The sequence below is a fragment of the Nelumbo nucifera genome, chromosome 5, assembly GCF_055504915.1.
Source record: "Nelumbo nucifera cultivar China Antique chromosome 5, China Antique-T2T, whole genome shotgun sequence".
NCBI classification, from domain to species: Eukaryota; Viridiplantae; Streptophyta; class Magnoliopsida; order Proteales; family Nelumbonaceae; genus Nelumbo; species Nelumbo nucifera.
Genome location: NC_142653.1, coordinates 30,473,713 through 30,490,310, shown reverse-complemented (window position 1 = coordinate 30,490,310; position 16,598 = coordinate 30,473,713). Strand labels below are relative to the sequence as shown.

Sequence of the window (16,598 nt, the reverse complement as noted above, 5' to 3'; positions counted from 1 at the left end):
CATAGAATTCAATCCGATTTCAATCCATTTATAATTATATCAAATTAATTTTTATTTCATTTCATTAATATTATATAATATTTTGATAATTTTATTTTAGTTTATTAATGTTATTCCTCATCATATAACAATCACATGCGATTTGAATCCGAATATCACCAAAAAGCTGGATTTTGGCATATACCATTCGACCGACCCGTTTACAGCGCTGTGAAACGGGTCTTGTTCAGTCACTTCAGTGAGATCGTGGGGGGGATGTATCGATAATCCCTGTGCGATCTTTCCCTTCTCACCTGCAATCCACGGTAAAGAATTATTGTGTAAATAATGTCATTTGCGCGCGACCATTTTGCAACAAAACTCTTTTCCAAAATCGAAAAACAGGCGGCACTTGCAGTCTTAGGGTTTTCTATTTTCTACCGGAAATGGAGGAAGAGAGTTGCAGAGGGTTGTAGAGACAGTTGAAGTTCGAGGCATCGAGCTTCGAATTTTCCCTCTTCTGCAGGCAGACTTGCGTCGGAACTACTTCAGTCAGAATCTTATACGTCTATCTCTCTCCTCCTTCGGCCATGGCGTCTACTTCTGCTTATTCGACTGGTAAGCCATTTTCATTGTTTTTAATCTTCTATTTTCAGTTCCACGTATTTGATTCTATGCTTCATTCGAACACACACCCCGTTGTATCGTCCACATTTCTGATATAGAGATGCAGGCTTCACTGTAACTTCCAACGGTCCAGTTTCTGCTCATTTAAGTATCTTTTTTTTTTTCTTAGGGTTTCTTTTCATTGTAATTTCTGAAGCAAGTCCTCTTTGGTCTTATAATGCACTTTGATACTCTACAATATACATTGATTTGCCACCATTTTTTTTTGTTTAAAAATATCACTTCGCTTTTTTAAATCTATTTCGTCCTGCTCTACATCTGAGAATCCCAATGAAAAGGCTATTCTCCAAACGAAAATAGGGAAATATACGTTTTTTTTTCCTTTAACCTGTTCCAACTTCGGTTAAATTGTTAATTGAGTTTGTGAGGAATTCTGTTTATACCGATGAGATGTTTGGTGCTGCATTCCAGCAATATCGTGATGCTTAGGTCGCCGGTTATATTCACTGAGATGCATAAAATTGGACATATATGTATTACTCGGGACTCATGAATGGTGCTGGCTTCATCAGGGAAGCAATAAAAATGTTTATGCTTATCAACTTAAAAAATGGTTACCATTTTTGTGTTTAATTCTATTGTCTTTTTTATTAATGAATACAGAGACGGTGTTTTTGCTAGTAAGATGAATGCTGAATTCAAATGATCGCTATATGTTTTCTACTTTTCTTCTATACATAGGACACTGAGTTATGAACTGCTACATTTAGTTATTTCATAAGAGGTAGAACATAGTTTGATAGTGTAAAGTACCATGCACCATGCATGACCCGTTGATTCAATAGTAGTCAGGATATAGCATACTATCATTATTATATGAAGTCAATGTAAAGAAACAAATTGGTTATTTTGTATTTCTTCTTACTATTTTTCAATTTCTATGTTTTTTTGGATACATATGCTGGAGAGTTGCAATTACCATGTAAGCATGACTTATGTAATACCATGGCACATGCCAGATATTGTCTATTGAATAGATTGTTTTGATAAGTTGTATGGTGTTGGGAACTTGGATTAGGACTAAATTCTATTTTATTTAATATTCTTAATTTTAATTTTCATCTGGCATTGTTTTTGTGGTCAGGGATCCTGGATGAGCTTCATGCTAGTAGAAGCAAAATTCCTTTTGTTACTCCCTGTAGTGGTGAATCTGTTGTGGAAGTATCTGGTTCACACATTTCATCTATGTTCAAGAAAAGAAGGATTTCCATGAGCACGGGTTTTACTTCATGCAATGATTTTAGTGAAACTGAAGCCTTTCTGCCTGTTTTGCATTCACCTGGTTATTTTATGGAGCCTTCCTTGAAGGAGTTGGCTGCACGGGAACTCAATGATCCTGGCTATTGCTGCCGTGTTCGAGATTTCACTATTGGAAGGGTTGGATATGGACGTGTTAAGTTTTTTGGAGAAACTGACATAAGATGGTTAGATCTAGACAGAATTGTGAGGTTTGATAGGCATGAAGTTGTGGTATATGAAGATGAAACCAATAAACCTGCAGTTGGCGAGGGCCTTAACAAATCTGCAGAAGTAACTTTGGTTCTTGAGTCATTATTCTTTCAAGGAGAACAACTGCATAACGTTGTGAACAAATTAAGAAAAAGCATGGAAAGGCAGGGGGCATACTTCATTTTGTTTGATCCATCGAATGGTGAGTGGAAATTCCTTGTTGACCATTTCAGCAGATTTGGATTGACTGAAGATGATGAAGATGATATTATAATGGATGATGCTGATACAATTCAGCGTCCTGGAGAGGCCACAAGCAGTGACATATGTGAGGTTGATGAAGACCTGCAAGAGGGGCCTTCTGGAACTGTTCTGTCCCATTCCCTCCCTGCTCATCTTGGGCTTGATCCTGTCAAGATGCAAGAAATGAGAATGCTGATGTTCCCTACAGAGGGGGAGGAGAGCGAAGACCTTGATGGGTCATTTTCACATGAGAAGCAGCACCTAAGAAAGGAGTACATTAGACCTGGTTTACAGTATTCTGCTCGGAAGGTCAGCTATAGAACTAGTCCACCCATTGTGCGGAAGACTCCTCAAGCTTTGCTTGAGTACAATGTTAATAGTTCCGACTCAAGCTCACCGGAAACCATTCTTATGACAAGGCAAAACAAGGGCTTGCCACTGAGGACAAGAAAAGTACAAGGTTTCAAATTGGATCTGAAGTATGAAACTCCAATAACTAGAATGCATTCTAGTAATATTGTTGATGCGGGATTGTTCATGGGAAAGTCATTTCGAGTTGGCTGGGGTCCTAATGGTATCCTTGTTCATACTGGTACACCTGTTGGTGTCACTGATTTTGGGATAGGATTATCTTCTGTGATCAATGTAGAAAAGGTTGCAATTAATAAAGTGGTCAGAGATGAAAATGACAGAGTAAAAGAGGAGCTTATTGATTCCTGTTTTTCTTCTCCACTTAATCTCCACAAATCAATAAAGCACGAGAAAATAGAAATTCAAGCTGGGTCCTTCAAACTAAACCTTCAAAAGCTTGTATCCAATCGCTTAGAACTTCCAGAGATATGCCGTAGTTACATAGAAATTGTTGAGAGGCAACTGGATGTTTCTGGATTATCAGCTTCTGCCCGTGTGGTTTTGATGCACCAGGTTATGGTTTGGGAGTTGATAAAAGTTCTCTTTTCAGCGAGGGAGATCAATGCAGATTCCAAATCACTGGATGCTGATGCTGATGAAGACATGATGCATGACAAGAAGGATGGTTCCCCAGACATTGAGCTGGAAGCCCTTCCCCTTGTTCGGAGAGCAGAGTTCAGCTATTGGCTGCAAGAGAGTGTTTGCCACCGTGTACAGGAAGAAATAAGCTGCTTGAATGAGTCCAGTGATTTAGAGCACATATTTTTGCTCTTGACTGGGCGGCAGCTGGATTCAGCAGTGGAATCGTCTGTTTCTAAAGGGGATGTGCGGCTCGCTTGTCTGTTGGCTCAAGCTGGTGGGTCTACAGTGAATCGATCTGATATGGCTCGACAGCTTGACCTTTGGAGAATGAATGGACTGGATTTCAACTTCATTGAAAAGGACAGAGTAAGGTTGTATGAATTACTTGCTGGTAATATTCAAGGTGCTTTGCATTCTTCAAAAATTGATTGGAAAAGGTATTTAGGGCTGTTGATGTGGTATCAGTTACCACCAGATACCTCATTGCCCATCATAGTCCGTACATATCAGCAGCTACTTGATGAAGGGCAAGCTCCATATCCTGTGCCAGTTTATATTGATGAGGGACCTCTTGAGGAGGCTGTGACTTGGAGCCCAGGGGATCGTTTTGACTTGGCATATTATCTTATGCTCCTTCATTCTACTGAAGAAAGTAAATTTGATGCTTTGAAAACCATGTTTAGTGCCTTCTCATCAACCTATGATGCACTCGATTACCACATGATCTGGCACCAACGTTGTATATTGGAAGCTGTTGGTGCATTTAGTTCAGATGAGCTTCATGTGCTTGACATGAGTTTTGTCTCCCAGTTACTGTGTCTTGGACAATGCCATTGGGCCATCTATGTTGTCCTACACATGCCCCACTGTGATGATTTACCATATCTCCAGGCTTCTGTTATTAGAGAAATTTTGTTTCAATACTGTGAAACTTGGAGTGCACAAGCAATGCAGCGTCAGTTCATTGAAGACTTGGGTGTTCCATTAGCCTGGTTGCATGAGGCAAGGGTATGTTACTTTCCTTGGTATTTTGATATTTCCAGATGTTGACTTCGTCATTTTATAGTCTGGAATAACCATTCATTGCTGGAAAGCTAATTGTCTTCTACCATTCTAAGAAAATTGTGCATGTTTAATCTGAGATCCATCTTCATAAATAAACTTGCTGCTGTAATAAATATTCTTTCCCTTTAATGCAGGCTACATATTACCACTATTATGGGAATATGTCAAAATCTCTTGAACATCTTCTTGAATATTCCAACTGGCAAAGGGCTCACTCAATTTTCATGACTTCTGTTGCTCATACATTATTTTTGTCAGGTAACCATTCTTTTTTTTGTTATTCCTCTTTTCCTTTCAGAAAATAATGTAGTTTCCTTGGATTATAATTGGCTAAAGAGAATGTACATGACAAGGAATTATTTTTTTTTACATGCTAAATGATTCAAATTTATCAAATCAACTTGCATTCAACTCATTCTTTTCCAGCAATTTAGTATATATATATCTATCTATATCAAGTGATGGATATTTTAGAAAATTGGATATATCTGATCTATTAATGGGAAAACAAACCATTAATTAGATGAAGATATTATTTTTATGGTGTCCATACTTGTATCGGAAAATATTATATTGAACAATTAAATTTTCTTATATAAGATTTCACGCCAATAGACAGCAAGAAGGGGGGGGGCAAGTTTGGGTTCAAAAGTCTGAAGATGTTAAGTTCTTAAAATGTGAAAATCATCAATGCTAAATTGTGTTTCTTTTACTCCACTTAACCAGATCATAAATTGGAGTATAAGCATGGAAAATAAAAATGGATACTTGTAGACTTGTAGTACCGAAATTTGAGAAGCTCCAAAGTCCTGCAATTTGTTTAAACGCCCCTTTTTTTTCTCTGCTTTTAGTTTCCTAGTAATTTATTTGAAGACAAATATGTTAGATAGCATAACCCTTTCTTACCTCTTGGCTCTTGGGTCCTTCCATCTCTTTTTCTGTCTATTTGTCTAGTTGCTTAATCACTCCCATGGAGGATATGTACGCGAAAAACATCACATTGTTGCTTTCCTTCTAAACATACTTTCTTCTAATCAGTCATAAAGACAATGGAACAACTAATTATCTCTTCCTCTTGAATCCTAGGTGTTAGGTGAGGTTGCTGAATATGTTTTTATTCTCTAACAGCTTATTTGTATTAAACTTGCTCCTGAAAAAATTTGGAATTCCTTTTACTTTGAACCAGTGGAGTTATTAGGGAACTTGTCATTTTTCCCAAAAGCATCTGCAAGTTGTTACTTAATCAATTCACTGATTTAATTTGTGGTTCAGTAGCTTATAGTGAACATGTAATTACATAATACTTCTGCATGCTTTTAGAGAGTTGGAAGAAAACGGAGGTCAATTTTGGAGGAAGAAAGAGACACCCACAGGAGGGGCTGTTTGCTCCTTTTGATTTCAGCTTTTGCTGCTGAGTTTTTTCTTATGTGGTATTTCTTCTGCATTAGGATGTTTGTTTGTTCTCTTTGGGGGTGATTTCTTATAACTCCTGTCGTACATCTTTCTTTCTTCTTAATGAATTTTCTTTTTTATTTTTCTTCATAAAAAAACTTCTGCATGCCTTTTTGATCAATAATACTTATTTATGATTTCATAATATGCATATTTTATTTATTTATTTGTTTTTGTTGCTTAGGCGATAGGACTGTAAATGGGTCAGATTTTCATCAAATCTACCTAATTTGAATCTGACCCTATCAATATTTGAACTTGAATCGGATTTGATCTGTTGGCTTTTGATTGTACTCTGATCGGATTCAGTATTATGTATTAGTAATACATTAAACTACAAAATGATCAAAATCATATTTTAGTAATAAAATGAATTGGAAACAGATTAGATATTATACTATCTTTAGTAGAAAGCATTAAAATAACTTACATGAGACCTGAACTTATGAGCCTTTTATGAAAATATGATATTTAAACCAGCTTTATCAATGCAAATATGTTAATTCTTTTATATACATGCTAATGTTATTGGACTTGGATCTTAATTGGATTTGATCAGGGTGGATCCAGATCCAATCCAATTATAAATGTATCTGAATTTTTGACATCAAAATCTGGTTAGATTAAATTGAATTGTGAACTTGGACTTCGATAATAGGACATTTTTGACAGTCCTACTAGGAGATGCCTTGCCTAGCTGCTTTTAAGTGCCCCGATTGGTTTTATATTGATTTGTTTCAACTGTAATCTTGGTTAAGTTTGCCTCCTATTAAGTAGGAAAGGAGCATATTCCCACATAAATAATTAAGATAAATATTCTGTAATTGTAGTCAATTAGTTACATTGGTGAGGTTCTAACTGTGCTGAATGATTTTGCTCGTTTAGTCTAAAAGAATCTTTTGTTTTTTGGCTATAGTTTTTTGGTCATTTTATTTGTCATTGACAATTTTTTGTTGTCTTTAATTGGTGCAGCTAATCACCCAGAGGTATGGAGGCTTGCACATACGATGGAAGAGTACAAGTCAGAAATTGCAGATTGGGACTTGGGTGCTGGAATCTATGTGTCTTTCTACTCTCTAAAAGATGCATTGCGAGAAGAGAATACCATGAGTGAATTGGTGAGATAATCTATCATTACTGTCAGGTGTACATATCATGAATGAGAATTTAAATTTATCATTACCTGTAATTTCTTTCAGAAGTTTGGTTGTAGCATGGTAAGATTGCTAAATGTTGAGAATTGGTGGGCGTGATATGATTGATTTACCAAAAAGAAAAAAAAAGATAAATTTATAAAACTACTGGGTGGTGCGTACATGTTTTAATCATTATGTACATTTTCAGGTAACTTGGATCCAAGTGGTTGCCCAGAGGGTTAGGTGCAAATTGAGCCTAATCATATGAAAATGCTTGCCAGTTGTCACAAGAGCCAATGAATCCATAATTGCATATGAGATGGATTTGAAAGCTTCCTAATTAAAATACTTTGTTAACATTGTACTCTAATACAATTTGGTGATAGATTCATAGTCTAACACAATTTGCTGATAGAGTATTCCATTGAGAGAGGACTAGAGGAGGCAACCAAAACTATTGTAACTGGAGAAATGCAATCTCAATTCAACTGAACTCAACTAAGCCTTTTCCGAACTACATGAATCCTGTTCTACCATTCCACTCTATATCAGTGCCATATCCATTGTTAAATCCATTACTAGAAATTCCGCCTGCACCTGGGTTTGGGGGGGGGGGGGGTTATGGGTTGGGGGATGGGCCACCCCCATTATGTAGCCCCTTCAAAAGATATCAAAATTCCTCAATTTTTATTGTTGTACATGGCTCCATGAATTCGCCATCTGGTAATTTATTCTAGGGAACTCTTTCATTTTTTTTTGATCAATAACAGATTCAATAAATTCATTGAAACAGCAGAAGAGTAGGGAACTCTTTCATTTCAAATAATTCATCATCGAACTCCAAATGGAAATTGTTTGCTTTAGTCATGTGGGAACGGAATACAATATGTGTGGAAAGAAAACCTTGGCAAGATTCTCAATTAAATCTGTATCTGTTGCCATGGACATTCCTACTCAATATTTTTTTTTTGAAATCAAGTTGGTTTTAATGGTATTATCTCATCTTTTGGCAGACATTTCCTATGAAGATAAATAACATAACCTTGAAAATATAGAAGAACGGATGATCAATACTTACCTGTTACTAACTTTTTACCTGATGCTTGTTTTTAGGTGAATTATGCTTTATAATACTTAGTATTGAAACTTGCTAGAAAGAGGCTTGTGCAGTCATTCCTCTAGTTTGATCACAATGCTGGCTATCCATTCTTCTACTTCTATTTATCTTTTCTGAGCCCTCCTGATATATCAGTTATTATTTTTTATTGAACAAAGCAATTGATAATTTGATATTTAGTTGCTGAAAAATGCATAGTCCTATTGTCATGGGGCACCATTTTTTGCTGTTGAAAGCTAATAAATACTTTTTAAAATCTGTCTTAACTTGCTAGTTGCTAGGTTGTCAATTTGCAATAATAATATCCCCCCATCCCGAAAAAAACAGGACTATTAATTTGAGTCTAGTTTACTAGTGGAGAGTGGAGACACCTTGGTTATCTGATGCCCTAAAGTAATAAATAAATCACTTTTTGGCCCTTTTATTGACTCCATTAATTACATCACACTAGGAATCTAAATTCCTATCTGCCACCCCCAAAATAGTTTGTCACTTCCCTTGGTGTATATCTATATTGCCATGGACTATTCATATTATCACTTAGCCATAAGACATCCTAGTACAATAAGGGAGTCACCTTCATAGTTGTCAAGGCAATGCCTAGGTGGGCAACTAGGCGCTTTTCAAAGAGCGCCTCGCCCAAATGCCAAGAAAAATTGTATTAGGTGCATGCTTAGGGGACTGAAACACATATATAATATACAATATTTATTAAATAAAAATAAATATAAAATATATAATATTTTATTGGTTGGTTTTAGTTTTTATAATAGGACATGTTGCATGTTATCATGTTTTTGTTGTAAGTAAAAGCAAAATAATCTCAAGGGTTTCACTTTGACAAAAAAATCGAACTGAGGAAGAGGAGAGAACAACAGCCCTCCATCGTTCCGACACAGTCCTCTAAGTCAAGGTGAGTTAATCAGTTTCCTCCTTCATTTTGTTCTCTTTTTTCCACTGGTTTAAAACAATGGTTACGCCCATTTTTCTCCTCCCTTTTTGTTGGACTAAAACCATTCTCCTTTCCTGGTTTGAATCATATTGTTGGACTAAAACAGGGGCTCCGCCCCCTTCTTTTCTTCTTAAATTTCTTGCGTGTTTTCAGCTTTTTTCCCTCATTATTGGTGTTGGAAACAGGGGCTCCGCCCCTTCTTTTATTCACCATATTCTTCTTTTATTTTAGTTTTTTTTTTTCACCAGCTTTTCTGGGTCTAGAACAGGGGCTCTGCCCTCTTCTTTTGTTCTTAACTTTTTGCATTTTTCAGCTTTTTTTTTTTTTTTTTTTTTGTTTTCATCATTGGTGTCTGAAACAGGGGCGGAGCCCCTTCTTTTCTTCTTCATATTTTTTCTTTTATTCTAATATTTTTTTACCAGCTTTTCTGGGTCTAGAACAGGGCCTCTGCCCCTTACTTTTCTTCTTTTATTTTAGTAATATTTCTCATCAAGAAACACTGCAAGAAACACAAGCACAAAAGTAAGTGCAGAATACATAAAACCAAAAAAACTAGTTCAGAAGGGGTATCCATTGGCTTCTTATTTTTAAATTCCATTGCCTAGGTGAGGGCTAGGTGCCCGCCTAGGCACCTGGGCGCCCCATTGTCGCCTAGCCTCGCCTTGGTGCCTTGAAAACTATGGTCACCTTCTACCATTAAGTTCTCAAATTGGAAATTGCAATAACTTTCTTAATTTCAGTCCTTGATGCAGAGAGACTAGTTCTGCCCTTGTTGAACCACTTTGTCCTATAGGTCCTGCATAGATTGCACGGATCAGAGAAACTGTTTTCCCATTAGTTTGATAGGGGGTGTTTGACAACATGATTGGTTTTGTTTTTCAAAAGAAAATCATACATGTTGGCATCTTGGCGGACACCCCCTTGGTGATTCTGAGTGGATGCCAGGAAACAACTGCTTATTTTTAGAGGGGCAAATCCCGACCATCTTCCTACACTAGATTGAAGCACATCCTGACAAATTGTTTTGCATTTGTTAATGCTTTAGAGCTCCTTTTTATTTGATCTTTAGTTATTTGACAGCTCATTACTGTCTATATTTGCATCTGTAACCATTTCCAATTTTTATTTCTGTCCTGGCTGAGAGGTGAAGCTGCACCATGGGACTTTAGATACCAGATTCAAAAAGCAAGACTCCTAGCTTATGACTTGGGGGGTAGACTTTTCTTTGGTACCTTGGTCAGACAAATCTATTGTGGATTCATTAGATCATGAAGGAGTTGATAGGCTGTTTCTGAAGTGGGATGGATATAATTTGGATTGGTTTTGTTTTATATGAGTTGTCTTAGAAATGATGGGGAACTGTATTCGTAAAATTTATCAATAGAGGGGCCATTTGCTTGGTGTAATGGTAAAATCTCAGGCTGACATGCGTGAGAATGCAGGTTTCAAGCTTGATATTTGAGAGCGGCCACTTTGCGCAAAAAGTGCCAATAGTTAGATTCTTAGGTCCATATCCAGTCTACCCTTCCCATGACAAAAACATTGGGCAATATTTTTTTGGCTTTAGATTACATTTGATGATATTGAATCTTTTATTGCTTTTTATTAACTTTTCCTCAATGTTACGATTTTGTCTAGGGCTGGACAAGCTAGACACCTGTGTTAAGAGGTGTGGGAGATGTACGACTGGAGGCTTGCCTCCAGGCAAGGCGCCCCTAAAATGCCAGAGACGTTGATACCTCTGAGCTGTATGCCTCATATGCCTTTTTCATGACGTGTGCTAAAGGTGCATGTCTCATGTGCCTCACACACACCTCATATAACCAAACAGAAAAAAGGAAAACGAAAGAAAAAAGGAAAGGATAGGAAAAGAAAGGGAAAGGAATGAAAAAGAATGAAAGAGAAGAAAAAAAGAGAAAAGAAAGAAAAGGGAAGGAAAGAGAAGGGAAGGGAAAAGAAAGTGGGCTGGGGGGCTTTGCCCCCTCGCTTCACTTGCTTGCCTCCGCTTCAACAAGACCCCTCCTTCAGCTAGTGTTATGCATCTTCGTTCTTCTTAACATAAAAGATTTTTATTAAAAATAAAGAAAATTGAGATTCTCCTTCCTCCTTCCTCATTCCCCTCCACATAAGGAGGCTCGCACCTCCTTGTGTTTGGGATGCATGCATCTCTTACAGTTTGAACTATGCCCCATGCCTCTACGTAGTGGACCATTTTGCGTCACACATCTGCATTTTAAAACATTGCCAGGTATCATTATGTTGGTAATGCTTTCAGTTCTTTCAACAACATTTGGATTTCGGGGGGGGGGTGGCTACCCCTTTTTCTGTAACACCAACAGATAAGTTATTTGGATTTGTTGGAACACCTTTTTTTGACAAGTAACAGCGCATATTTTTTACTCAACAAAACCATACTACCCAAAAAGATGGATAGAAGGGAAAATATACAATGTATACAAGGTATCAGATACGACTTACCTGAGGATGTAGGTTCTCTTGATCTGTAGGTGAGGGTGGTGGGTTCTCTTTTTCATGGCCTTTGATTCCTCTTTCCTATTTGTTTGGCTGTTTAGGGAGAATGAAATAAAAAACTTATGAGAGTTCAGAGTTGGTGCTCTTAGTAGCTTATGAGGATGTGCAGATCTTAGTAGCTTTTTGATGAAATAGGGTTTAGCAGTTAACGATTTATGGGGCTTTAGGCTTAGAAAATCTGTTCTTTATTGGTAGTGTTTTGGGTGCAGAGAGCTGTATGATATGAAATTTCTTTTTGGCTTTGGACCTTTTTTGTACATTTTGCACTTCAATATATACATATACATATTGGTTATTCTTTGAAGGAAAAGTTTTGATATAAGAAGGATCTATATTGAAATATTTTTCTGCAAAAGTCTCGTGTGTCCTTAACATGTTTAGTATACATAAAATCATGATCTTTTTCTTTCTCTTTCTGACACAAAATTGCATTGTCTTTTGCAGGATTGTCTTGAGAGAAAAAATGATGCATGTAGGGATTTTTTTGGTCGGTTAAATGAATCATTGGCAGTCTGGGGAAGCAAATTACCAGTTGATGCAAGGTAGTTATATTCTCTCATCTCAACTTTAACTATATGCATAATAGTTGCATACACACGTTGCATATCCATACTCATGGATGTATGCTCTGGAATGTTTCTCTTTTTCCTGCTTTGGAACTTCTTCCCCTGCTGTATCTCTAGGTCCAAGCTTCACTTACAGGATAACTACCATTCTCAGTCAATTTGAGTGTATCTTAATCTTTCTTAGTCCAAATTTTTATGAAGATTCAACTAATGTCACTCTGCATTCCATGCTCAGTACATAAATGGTAACTTACCAGTCCTTTAATCAGTTTTCCCATGATGGGCAAATCATGACCCAATAGTGGAGCTTCCTGATTTTTCTATTTCAGTGAAGTGTTGTTTTCTTTATACTATTTTCTTTACCCATAACCCATTTTTGTTTTTGATCAATTACTATGGTTGCTCACTGATATCAATTTTCAGCTCTGGCCCATCCTACATTTTTTAGAGGTGTGGCAACCTGAGGTTAGTGTGCCTATTTGAATATAGGGTACAATAGATACAAGTTCTCTGTTATTGCCAAAGTTTTTTAGTATTTTTTGGTTCTTGATTTGTTTACTTGGACCTTATAAACTGCATTGTTGTGGGATTCATTTCCTTGCAAGGGTGGTTCTTGCCAGCTGAGATAGCCACCCAATATTACGTTCATGTGGTTTACTACCTCTATATGCCACTCTCCAATTATTTCACAATGTTGCAAAAGAGCTGCCTCATCTCTGTTTCTTTGAAAAAAAATTGTAACACAATCCAAAAAGAAAATCCTAGCCCTCTCTTTTCCTGAGTATTCTCTGTTAGATAATCCTATTTTTATGTCAAGCTTCGGCATAAGGTCCAAGTAAACATTGCTCATAATCCTATTTAGTATTTTTTGTTTCTTTTTATTATTGCCCTAAGCATACTACTAGTCTCACCTAAGGTTCAAAATTGTCACATATTGGAATATATTGGGCGTATCATAACGTTTCAGTAGCACCTTGATATGTCTAAATAAAATACATATAGGGTTTTTGGCAATTTCAGGGGGTGGGCAGGCCTAAGATCCACCTCCCTGGAAACTTTTGAAAAAGAACAAAAAAAAAAGGATTGCATGCCTTTGAAACACCCGACACTCAAGGTTCATGTGTATTAGGTGTATCGATATTTTGAACCTTGGTCTCAATGCTGTATACACTGCATTTTTCTATTGTTACCCTATGCAGTATGATACTGCATAACATGGCATTCTTTTAGGATATATTTATACAAGTGGGTCTGCTAGTTGAGTCATTTAGTGAAGTAGGCCGAATGAAGAAGGAATCGCCCACATGATAGATTAGTTTGGGGCTGAAATGGGCCTACGGCTTCCTCTTGCTATCTTTTTTAATGGGCCCATTTTGAGCCTAAAACTCTTGCTACATAGATGGAATTAAAACCTCCTTTATGGAACAGTTTAATATTAAAATGTTGATGATTAATAATTGTTGGAAGCTGGATTGATATGGACTGAAAGGGATCAAGTGGCCAACCTAGATATCCCTTGCTTTGTAGACAGCTTGGATTGGCTACATGATCCATCCATGTGGCAGATATTGGAGGCAATATCCCTACTTCACCCGATTAGGGGACCTTTTCCCACACTCCCTTACACATTTGTGTTGTAGTTAAGCCCTCCATGTGCAGAGCTAGTTGAGGGCCTCATGATTAGTGTTTAGGAAACCGGACCGGGTTGGCTGGCTGGACTGGTTGAACCATGACTAGGGGCACTGGCTGATTTGGTCACACCCCAAGATCTGGGATTCTTAAAAACCCTGTAAAAACCGGCTGGCTGGCTGGTTTAACTGAAAAACTAGTGAACCGGTCCCAATTTCATGAAACCACCTAGGTCATTAAATAATAAAACAAGTGTGACAAGACTTAAACCCATGACCTCATATTTTCAAGTATCGCTTAATTTCCATTTGTGCACTCTTTATTTGTGTTAATTAACGACTTTTTGCTGTATGTATTATTTTATTACACATGTATTTTAAAGAAAATGTGAATTAAGAGGCTTGAACCCTGTTCATTTGCTTTAAAAATTAAGGGATTTGTCATCCATCTACCATATTTAAGTATGGTAAAAGTTGTAAAATCTATTATATATAGTATTTATATGACCTGTAGTATATATACATACGTATATGCTGTCGTCATGGTTCGACCTCTGGTTTGATCCCGGTTAAACCTATGCCCTGTGAACCTCTCCTTTTTCCGGTTTTATGCCTGGTTCAGTTCTTTGAACATTGCTCATAATCCTTTTTGCTTTTCAAAATCCATTATGACAGGTGGAAAAATGGTTCTTTCAAAAGCGATGAGAAAAATGTTATAAACAATAGCAATTAATTGTGATTTTAAAATATAATCAGTAAATATACTAATAAGTGAGATGGTATTTAATATTTTCTTTCTTCGAAGGACAAAAAGGTTTAACAGGAGTCATTAAGGGGGTGTTCTACACCATGAATGTTTTGGTTTTCATTTGTTTTTGAAATCACCACATCAGTAGAAAAACAAAAACATTTCTTTTCTGTTTTCAAAGAGAAAAACAAGTTAGTTTTGTTTCAAAAAAAAATAATAAATGTTTTTGGAACCATGAAAACAATGGTTTTTAAGAGAAAAAATTTTTAGTGTTAGAAATTGTATGATTTATGGAACATGATAGATATTAAACAACCAGATGAAAACATGTTTTTGAAACTTGAAATTCAAGAACATGTTTTTGGTTTCAGTTTTGAAAACACATACACATGTTTTGTTTGTGTGTTTTTGTTTTGAAAAAGAATCTGTTTGCAAAGCAGATGGTTTTTATTTGTTTTTGAAATCGGCCAGTAAAACTACTCATGCTGTAGAACGCCCCCTAATAGTACTCCTGAATCAAATGGGCAAAATTGTTCTTGAAATATTAGGACGCAATGCTATGCTTTAAGGTAGCGACATATGCCATTGCATTGCATATCGACCAAAATGCATATGTTCCAATTGCAGCATACAGAGTTAGGTGTTCTGTCTTGTATTATTCGCATATTTGTTTAGCATTATTCTGTTTATATATTCGAGAAAACTTGCCTCATCAAGCTTATCAACTTCTTATTTCCTACTATCTCAATTTGGCCTTTAAAGATGGATATGCAAGATGGGCTTACTAGTTATTTCCAAAATTGGCTGTTTTACAAGGTTTATTATCTATCACTGGACAAAACCCATTTTGGAAATTGCAATTAATGCTATTCTGTTCATTTCCATTTGAAAGTTTTGAGTTGGTTGTACTTTTACGGCTTTACCTGTCGGAATGTCACTCACCTTGAGTGTCCTAGCAGACCTTAGGTACTAAAAAATACCGTCTCTCGTGATTTTGAACTTTTCTGTTTACGGAATGTCAGGATTGGAGCTATGCTTATTTTTTCGTTTGTTTGTTTTCCTGGATGAGAAATTAGCAAAATTCACCCTTCCTGGTTTACTGACATTGATTTATTTCCCCCTTCTTGGATGGTTCAGGGCGACTTATTCGCTGATGGCTGAAGAGATATGCAATTTGCTACTATCAGACAGCGGGGAGGGCGCAACTCGTGAGGTTCAGTTGAGCTGCTTCGACGCCATGGTTAGCGCTCCTCTACCAGAAGACCTGCGCTCATGTCATTTGCAGGACGCCGTGTCGCTGTTTACCTCCTATCTTTCAGAATTAGCTTCATAGTTTTCTTTTTTTCTCTCGTGTAACAATTCAAATCATATCTAATATATATGCGTTCTTTTTATCCTCGCTGATTTATGTGTCTCCACGTTCTGATTTCAGTTGTATCTCCAGTATATCTTCATGCATGCTTTATTGCTTACAAGAGGAAAATCCATGACTGAGATCCGAGGATTGTAAGTTGTAACCATATAAGCCCTAACGTATTCATAGAAAAGCCTACATGCGACTATGCTAAATGCCGCATACATGCGACTATGGCATTCCTCCCTGTTGGCTGGTCTTGACGTGATTTAAGACCATCCAATGTGGGAATAATCGTGTAGTCACTGATGGCATTCCTCCCTGTTGGCTGTTGCTAAATGCCGCATACATGCGACTATGCTAAAAATTAACCAAATGGCAAATAGGGCAATAACGTGAGATCATGACCACAGACCACCATGCCACGTGGTAACTTTTAGATGTTATATTTGCCACGTTGCATCATGATACCATATTGGGCCGTTTACAAAGATGAAGCAGCAGCAGTGTGGCAGTATCACCACTCATCACCCTCTCACAGTTATCACTTCTCTTAATTACATCACCGAATAAAGAAATGAAATTGAACGGTCTCAACTCTCAATCAGGAGCCCGGATCACGGGGGTCAGGGGGTGGTGTTTTAGATCTGGAGTCCTCAATCAGACATGGAATGTTGACTTTTGGACTGTTGGATTT

General features: G+C 37.0%; 1 protein-coding gene across 1 annotated transcript; it reads left to right on the top strand.

Annotated features, from left to right (window-relative positions):
- The first annotated feature begins 255 nt into the window (after positions 1-255).
- Positions 256-15,941, top strand: SAR3 (SUPPRESSOR OF AUXIN RESISTANCE 3). The gene is made up of 6 exons (XM_010262848.3): positions 256-597; positions 1,751-4,359; positions 4,551-4,674; positions 6,841-6,986; positions 12,050-12,147; positions 15,685-15,941. The coding sequence occupies exons 1-6, from the start codon at positions 570-572 to the stop codon at positions 15,878-15,880; spliced, it is 3,201 nt and encodes a 1,066-aa protein (XP_010261150.1). The 5' UTR covers positions 256-569; the 3' UTR covers positions 15,881-15,941.
- Positions 15,942-16,598: the final 657 nt, after the last annotated feature.